Source organism: Panthera uncia, unplaced genomic scaffold (genome assembly GCF_023721935.1).
Source record: "Panthera uncia isolate 11264 unplaced genomic scaffold, Puncia_PCG_1.0 HiC_scaffold_2195, whole genome shotgun sequence".
Lineage (NCBI taxonomy): Eukaryota > Metazoa > Chordata > Mammalia > Carnivora > Felidae > Panthera > Panthera uncia.
In genome coordinates, this window is record NW_026058905.1 from 1 (window position 1) to 8,913 (window position 8,913).

The 8,913-nt window shown below is 52.3% G+C and overlaps 1 protein-coding gene across 1 annotated transcript; it reads right to left on the minus strand.

Moving 5' to 3' along the window:
• Positions 1-6,187: 6,187 nt before the first annotated feature.
• Positions 6,188-8,713, minus strand: LOC125917672 (protein S100-A15A). Its single transcript, XM_049623808.1, has 2 exons — positions 8,454-8,713; positions 6,188-6,501 (listed from the first exon to the last, which is right to left on the minus strand). Exons 1-2 carry the CDS (start codon positions 8,694-8,696, stop codon positions 6,325-6,327), a joined length of 420 nt encoding a protein of 139 aa, XP_049479765.1. The 5' UTR covers positions 8,697-8,713; the 3' UTR covers positions 6,188-6,324.
• Between the last annotated feature and the right edge of the window lie 200 nt (positions 8,714-8,913).

Below are 8,913 nucleotides of genomic sequence, written 5' to 3' on the forward strand. Positions count from 1 at the left end.
AATTTTGAGTGTTTGCATCAATAAGCACATTTCTCCATGGCTTTCATCAGATTCTTGAAAGGGCCCAAGACCCCTAAGAGGTTAAGAACACTTGTCTTAGCTGCTGGATTTTAGCAGTGAAGGCTGGACCGTTTCTATGATTGCTGCTGTTTGTGCGTGGTTGGACTCTGTGGGACGTGCGCTGCTCTCTCAGGCTCTCTCCAGCTGCCCACAGCCCTTCCAAGCTCTCTTGCTCTGGGAGCTGAGGGTGCACTGTGCTCTGGGACACGGAGGCTGGCTTGGGGTCCCTCTGCATGTGGGAGGCACTGAGTCACTTCATAAACAGAGCAGGGACCCTTCAGCCCTCTCTGGGGTGATTGTGTGCCTCTGACCCCAGCAGCCTGGGCTGAAGAGGAACCCAACTCTGTGGGGGTCAGGTGGGGGAGAAGAGATTCTTTGAGAAGCCAGAAGACCTTTGTGTCCAAGGGAGAAGAGAAGGTGGCCAATTCCCCCAGGATTTCAGGAGGAACAACACCCCCCTTCCACAACAAGATGCCACTCAGATTAACTGGCTTCCAACACTGAAGATTTGTGGTACATCTCTCTTGTTACAAAACACAAAGCACAAAGAGCCTTGGAAAATGCCTATCAGGAAGGTGGTGCACACAACCCACCCAGTCTACAGACACGGAAGTAGACGGCCAGGAAGGTGAGGCGGTTCACTCAGAGTTTCCCAGTGCAGAAATGTCATGGCCCAGAGAATCATGCACCAGAACATGACCTGACAAGAACATGACTCTGCTGGGAAATCTCTCTGCTTCCTTCATGCATTCAACAGATATTTACATTGTGCCTCTCCAGGTCATCATCACCTCCTGGGGGAAGTAGATGAGATTAGCACCCTCTCCTTCATGTTTCCATACCTCTTTGGGCTCCATTATATTGTTAACTTTATAGCTGTGTAACTTTGGGTTAATTACACTCTCTGTGACTTAGTTACCTCAATTATTAGGAAGAGATTAAAAATAGAGTCTACCTGCAGCCTACGGAATGGGGGAAAATATTTGCAAATCATTTATCTGACAAGGGGTTAATATCCAAAATATCTAAAGAACTTCTACAATTCAACAACAAAATTACCCTGATTGAAAGATGGGCAAAGGACTAGAAGACATTTCTCCAAGGAAGATATACAAAGCCACAGTGAGGTACCACCTCAGACCCAAGTGATAGTGAGGGTGTGGAGAATTTGAGACCCTTGTGCACTGTTGGTGGGAATGTAAAATAGTGCAGCTGCTGTGGAGAACAGTGCGATGGCTCCTCAAAAAGTTAAAGACAGAATTACTATGTGATCCAGTAATTCCACTTCTGGGTCTATACCCAAAATAATTGAAATCAGGGTTTCAAATAGATATTTATACATCCATGATCACAGCAGCATTATTTACAATTGCCAAAAAGTAGAAACAAGCCGGTGTCCATCCAAGGATGAGTGAATAAATAAAATGTAGTATATACTTAAAATGGAGTATTATCAGCCTCTAAAAAGGAAGGTAATTCTCACACATGCTACAACATGGATGAACCTTGGAGATGTGATGCTGCATGAAATAGACCAGACACAAAAAGACAAATGCTGTTTGATTCCACCTATATGAGGTCTCTAGAGTAGTCAAATTCATAGAGACAGAAAACGGAATGGTGGCTGCCAGGGCCTCAGGGAGGAATAATGAAGAGTTAGCGTTTATTGGGTTAGGGTTTCAGCTGCAATATAAAAAGAGTCCGGGGCACCTGGGTGTCTCAGTCAGTTAAGTGTTCAACTCCTGATTTCAGTTCAGGTCATGTTCTCACAGTTTGTGGATTCAAGCCCCACATTGGGCTCCGTGCTGACAGTGTGGAACCTGCTTGGGATTCTCTCTCCATCTCTCTCTTCCTCTCTCGTGCTGGTTCTCTCTCTCACTCTCAAATAAATAAATAAATAAACTTTTAAGAAAGACAGAGTTCTGAAGATTGGTTGCACAACAATGAGCACATATTTAACACAACTGAACAATACACGTAGATGGTAAATTTTATATATATATAGCCACAATTAAAAACTTAAAAATGTTTAAATGCTTCCTCCTAAAAAATTAATGAAATCTACCTTATAGTGTTGTGAGGACTAATAACAAATGAAAAATATTTATGATTTGCAGACTTTTTAAAGTTTATTTATTTATTTTGAGAGATAGAAAGAAAGCAGGAGCAGGGGAGGGGCAGAGAGAGAGAGGGAGAGAGAGAATCCCATGCACGCTCTGTGCTGTTAGCACAGAGCCCAACGCCAGGCTCAAACTCCCAAACCGTGAGATCATGACCTGAGCTGAAATCAAGAGTCGAACGTTCATGGGCTGAGCCACCCAAGCGCCCCTGTGGACTTTGTTAATATGTATTATATTTTAATAAACAGTTTACACAAAGGATGTGTGACGTACTTAGCGCACTGCAGAGCTAGCACTGGGTGGGTACACACTGGGACGACTGCTCTCACGAGTGCCTGACTCCTCAGCTGGGCTGTGAGCCCTCAAGGACCCAGAATGGACCATCCATCTCTGCCTCCATAGGACCCAGCACAGGGACTGGAATACATACTAACAGCAAGCAATCAATAATAAGAACAAATAATAGCAAAAAAAAAAAAAAAAAAAAAACATTTATTGGGCTGTTACCACGTGCCAGGAACTGTTGTACGTGCTTTACCTACATCAATCCATTTCTCACTATAAACTATGAAGTTTGTACTGTCATAATCCCCATTCTACAGATGAGGACCTGAGGCCCACTGAGAGATACAATATTCAGTGCATCGGATTACTTGGGTGACATGATGTGACATCATGCACTTCCTGCCTCTGCCTGGAATGCTCTTTGCCAGTCAAGTCGTTCTTTTTCTTTCTGATCCAGCCAGGCACTGTGTGCTCTGCATCTATCTCTGACCCTCCTCCCCACACCCCTACCAACACTGAGTTAATTCTTCTCTCCTCCATGCTACCCAAATCTTCATACATCATGGCATTTTCCCCACCGTGTTATGACTCATCTGTTTCTTTTCTGTCTTTTCTTTGGGACCAGGATCCCCTTTGAGTAGAAATCACATACATCCCTGGGGCCTGGTACAAACTAGGTGCTCAACTAATACTTATTGAGGTGATAAGCGAATGCACAATTGAACTTTGATCTATCCCTTATATGATGCTGAAATTCCCTTTATCACATCCCACCAGCTTAGATCACTTTTATAACATGGCAGAATATAAATACATCAACCAAATGCAATCTAACTTCCTTGGCAAGAGGTTAGTCAACCCTGTGACAGAAAAATAGAGCTGTTTCTGACACATATAATGACAACTTTTCAATCAATGATCAAGCACTTATCTGTACCTGTTGTTCACCAAGCCTCTCCTATATGGCCTGGCATAATAGCACCTTACTTACCCCAAATAGCACAATATATTTTCAAAGTATTTTTGTATCACTGCCTCATTTGATAACCCTGCAAAGTGGACATTACAGGTACAATTATCCCTATGTGACAGATGAGGAAACTGAGGCACAGGGAGTTACTCAAGTTTCTTCCTATGGACATGTGTTCTGCTTATGAGCCAAAAAGCACACATTAGAACAAAAAAAAAAGTGGCTTTTCTGAGACCCTTCTTAGGATCCATTCACAAGCCTGGAATGGAGCTCACACTGACCTCTCCCAGTGGAGGTGAGGGTGAGGCTGATGATGTCATCCCAGGCCCCTGAGCCCTGAAGAGATGCCTCCCTTGAAGCCAGTCCCAGTGGAGACAGCTTTCTTCATCCAGGAATTAGGAAAACCAGGCCCCAGGTCCAGTGGGGGAGACCCAAGGCAGACGTGAGCCATGACCCCCTTCTGGCATCGTGTGCTTGTCCGGGGAGTTTGCACCAGTCAGGCCATGAAACTGCCCTTGAGATGCTCCCCAGCCCCTGGATAGACAGCCTAAGGAGCTTCAGGGGGAACAGGAGCCAGGCTGAGTGACCTGGCAGGAGGGGTGTCAAGAATTGGGTAAGCACATCAGGGGAAAAGGCAGGGCCTATAATCAGACCAACGGATGTGGGGCAACCCAGGGGAGCAGAACCTGCTCCTACTTACAGGAAAGAACTGGGTCCTAGGTATGTGTCCCAAGAGTCCAACCAGGCCTGGGCCCAAGGCTGAGGAAATGAAGCCACACCAGCAGAGCCAGTGCAGAAACACCTCTCCACACCCCAGGAAAGGGCAGGAGGTCTAGGCTGAGCTGCCCCTTAGCACCCAAAGATCTGTGGAACTCAGCAGTCTCAGATGAGACAGGCAGGAAGAATCATCCCCTGGGCCTGGAGGAGGTTGGTAGCCTGGTCATCCATGCCTCTGGTCATGACTAAGAGGCCCACAGGAGGCAGCACAGATGCAGGCATCAGAGTCCATCCACAGGCCCCGTTCCTGCATTCCTCCTCCAACACATGCATCCACTCACTGGCAGAGGACACAGAAGGTAAAACACTCCCAAGGTGCAGCAGGACACTCACCTGCACTGGGTAGTGCAGGCCCCATGGAGTCCCCAGGAAGGTCCAGAGGGAGACAGCTGGGGCAAAGTGTTGTCAGTGCCGGCAAGGCCCAGGGCACATTGGGAACAACACCCTGCTTCAGAGCTCGATTGGTCAAAAACGAAGGCCCCAGCTCAGCCCATAGGGCACTGCCCCCTTGTGGCACACAGACCCAGCTGCTGGAGAGAACCAAACCAAGTCCCGTAAATGCCGGCCCCCCCTCCCCCCCACCCCCGCCATCGTTTGTTGAAAACACATCTTTTTCATCACAATACACTCATGGATTTGCAGACCATCCTCTGAGAAGAAGCCCACCAAGATGGGCCCCAGCAAGGCCTAAAGGCAGAGAAGACTCTGCATAAAGGAGATGCTCTTCATCAGATTCCTGGGCTCCCAGGGAGAGAGAGAAAAATAAACACAGAGACAAGGGGTGGGGGGCAGATCCCTGCTGGGAGGGGTGAGAGACCACAGAGGACTTGGATGGTGAGTCACAATAGCCCCAAGTAGAGTAACGCCCGCATCAGCCTTTATTAGTAAAACCAGACCCAACCCTTCTCTTCTCCAGGAAGTCTTTCCTGATTGATGGGAGCCCAGGTTCCACTTTTCACTCTTTACCATAACAGATTGGAGTGTTGCCCTTTGCCCTTGTCCCAGTCTCTGACTCAGTGTGTGCAAAACCCACCTCACAATCTTTCCTCGCTGACTGGCCTTGACGTCAATTACCTGCATCATCCTCCCTTCTCAGGCCCAAGCCACTCCACTTTTAAACACTCATTCCTGGGGGCTCTCCTCTAGGCCCTCGAGGTGGGTCCTTGTCCAGTGTGCGTCGGCCCCCCTGCTCCCTGTCCCATCATGTACGTGCAGAGAATGGGTGGTCAAAACATCACCGGTGAGGCCTGGCTTCCTTGCCAGAGAGGCAGCTCCCCAAGAGAATGGATGCCCCCCCTCAGACAGGGACTCCTGGAGGCCGGGCTGGGCCTCTCCACTCAGACAGGGGCTCCAGGGAACTAGCGCCCTGCCTGCTCCCTCAGACAGGGGCTCCAGGAGACTGGGGTCATGCCTCCCCCCCTCAGACAGGAGCTCCTGGATGTCAGGGCCATGCCTCCCCACTCAGACAGGGGCTCCAGGGGACTGGGGCCATGCCTCCCCCCTCAGACAGGGGCTCCAGGAGGTCAGGCCAGACCTCCCCCTCAGACAAGGGGTCCTGGAGGCCGGGCCGTGTCTCCCCGCTCAGACAGGGGCTCCTGGAGACCAGGCCATGCCTCCCCCCTCAGACAGGGGCTCCTGGAGGCTGGGCTGTGCCTTCCCCTTCAGACAGGGGCTCCTGAAGGTCAGGGCCATGCCTCCCCCCTCAGACAGGGGCTCCTGGAGGTCAGGGCCATGCCTCCCCTCTCAGACAAGGGCTCCTGGAGGTCGGGCCATGCCTCCCCCCTCAGACAGGGGCTCCTGGAGGTCAGGGCCATGTCTCCCCACACAGACAGGGGCTCCAGGGGACTAGGGCCATGCCTCCCCCCTCAGACAGGGGCTCCTGGAGACTGGGGCTGTATCTCTCACCCTAAATGGATGGTCCCCGATGTAGGACGCACAGCAGATGCCCAAATCCATGAACTAAAGAATTCCAGGACACATTTATGGGGTTGCTTTATTCTCTTCCCTCACAGCTGTTGGTTGCACACACATGTGGGTACACACAGACTCACTGGGCAGAGCTCTCCATCCGCTCCCGGACAGGCCCCTGCGGTGGAGGCGGCCACACATCTGCTAGTAGAGGCTGTGCTGGGCGCAGTAGTGGGCACACTGCTGCCGGTGGTAGTGCAGGTGGTAGTCCCTCACCAGACGGCCCAGGACGAAGAGGAACTCATCAAAGCAGATCTGGTTGTCCTTGTTCTTGTCTGCAGCCCGGAACAACTCTGAGATGTAGTAGGGCTCCTTCCGGCCCTGAGGAGGGGCAGAGGGTCACCCATCAACCCAGGCACATGGCCCACAGCAAAGGGCCGTGCCTCCACTGCCTGCGTGGCACCATGGCATGGCCCAGCCACAAGAGGCTTGCAGCAAACAGCCCATCACTCGGGCAGAGGCCAGGGCACCCTATGCTATGGAATCAGGCTAAGAGGCGGAGACATGGCGGGCACCTCAGCTAGCTGGCCCCAGGGCTGTGTGGGTTGACAGTGCAGCCTGGGCACCACTGGCTGGCTGACCGCCTGGCTGCTGGGCAAAGCTGAGCGGCCTGGCACCTCCTGACTTGTCTGCCCAGCTGCCCTGGCAGCCTCCCTGCAGAGGCCACCAGTCCAGGAGCTTTGGGATGGAAGGCTGTGCCCCTGCTTCACACTGGGAGCTCCTCCAGGCAGAGCCCACCTGCCCCTCGTGTCTGCACCTCCAGCACTATCGCAGGGCCACCAGGGGGTGGGATCAGATGTGTGCATGCTGTGGCGTCTGCTCAGGACTTATTTATGACACTTAGCCTGTGTCCCCTGCAGAAAGTGCAGAATAAGGGGAAAGAACATCATGGGCCCTGAGGTGTCCAGTATGTCCCAGAGCAGGTGGCCCTGAGGGATGAAGATCGGAGACAGAATAGGGGAGGAACAAATGCACGTGGGGTTGAAGGGGCAGTGAGAAAGAAGGCCAGGGTCAGTGTGCAGTGCGGTGAGAAGACAGGGACGAGAACAGAGTCCTGGGCAGGGCCTGTGGAGCATGTTCCAGCAGGGTTTGGCTGGTGGGTGTGGAGATTCAGAGTGGAGTCCTTGGAAAGCCTACAGGGAAGAAACCTGTTGCATCTGTCAGCAGCTGGGGGCCCGGAGGGTGGCCCTCATCTCCATGGGGAGCTCCATACCCTCTGTTTCTCCTGCCGCCCACCACCATCTAATTCACCTAATCTTATCTCCACAAAATTGGTTGATCCCAAAACTGAAGGCTTCCTGCTAGGGCAGGCTCTCCCTGGCTTCCTTCACCTCAGCCCCCCTGGTCTAGTGTCTGTCCCTGGGGGCCCTTAACCTGGGGTGGGGCAGGGGCGGGGGTGCTGTGAGCATCGGGCCCAGCCCCATGGGCTACAGACAGTTGGCCCTGGAAAGAAAGTCACCCTAGTCCCCTCTGTGACCCTCACAGCTACACTCCAGTAAACTGAGGGCAGGACTCTCCTCTGATGTTTCCCAAAAGTAGGTAAGGGGGAGACGCGCAATGAACAAAGGACCGTTGCTTTTGGAATGTAGTGCCCTTCAGGGCATGGACCTGAAGTCCACTGGAGGTGACAGTCCAGAGACCCCTCCAGGCATGGCGCTGAGGGCAGAGGGCATTACCCCACAGACACTCCTGCCAGCCTTGCAGCCCCCAAGACACTTGGTAATCACAGACTCTGATAATGGAGAAGACGAGCAGGCCTGAGAGGGTTTCTGAGCCCCAGGCTGGTCCGAGAGCCTCTGTTAGCCCTTCAGACAGCAGCTGGAAGGGGAGATTACATTCCCTACCCCCACCTGGCTTCTGCCCAAACTGTCCTCCCCCAAGCACAGGGACAGGGGAGGTTTGTGCCAGTACCCAGAAGGGGCTGAGGCTAAAAGGGCAGGTTCAGGGCAGGATCTCTGACTGAATGGGGCTTCAGGCAGAGGAAAGATCAGCACCTATTCTCTCAGGAAACAGGATGAGCAGAGGAATAAACAGGTTGGGTTGGGACTAAGTCTCGGGGATTAGGGCTGAAGTGGGGCCAGGCAGGAAGTTTCAGGAGAGGGAGGGAAGGGAAATAAAGCTGGCAGATCCTGCCCTCCCAACTCCCTCCTCCTCCTCCCCTAAGTAGGAATTCTCTTGGGAGGTAACTCCATGTATCTACACCCTCACTACTCGCTTCCAACCCCACAACCAACCCTATACTTCATCCCCACCTGACCCCAGACCCCACACACCAGGCTCTCCATGAAGCGTGGTACATTGTCCATAAGCAGAGCCTTCAACTCCTCCAGGGACAGGGTCTCCACGTCTCCCTCCCGGGCTGCATACTGGTGGTAGCAGTGGATGATTTGGAAGAGGGATTCCTCCACTGGTGTGCCTGTCATGGTGGCTGGGCCGTGGCCAGGACAGGGAGAACTGGAGATGTAGTGCTGGAGGCCCTGGGGACAGTGGAGAAGCTGAGGAGAGAGCGGCCCCATGACAGACAGGCACTTCCTCCAAGAATCTTCTGCCCTCTCATTCTGTCCACCTCCTTTCACTCCAGCTGATCCCTTTTGCAAATGTGGCTCAGAGTTCCTGCCTCAAAGGAAGTTGTGCTGTGAGCACTCAGGACAGGGGTCTGTCCTTTCCTTGAGACAGTGGGCTTCCTGAAGACAGGAGCGTGTTCTCTGCCCCTAGACCCTACTCTCAACTTAG

Coding starts and splice junctions, on each gene's coding strand:
- LOC125917672 (XM_049623808.1), bottom strand. CDS start 8,696: ATGGGGCCGCTCTCTCCTCAGCTTCTCCACTGTCCCCAGGGCCTCCAG. Junction 6,502..8,453: donor CACGCTTCATGGAGAGCCTG/GTGTGTGGGGTC, acceptor GCCCCTCCTCAG/GGCCGGAAGGAGCCCTACTA.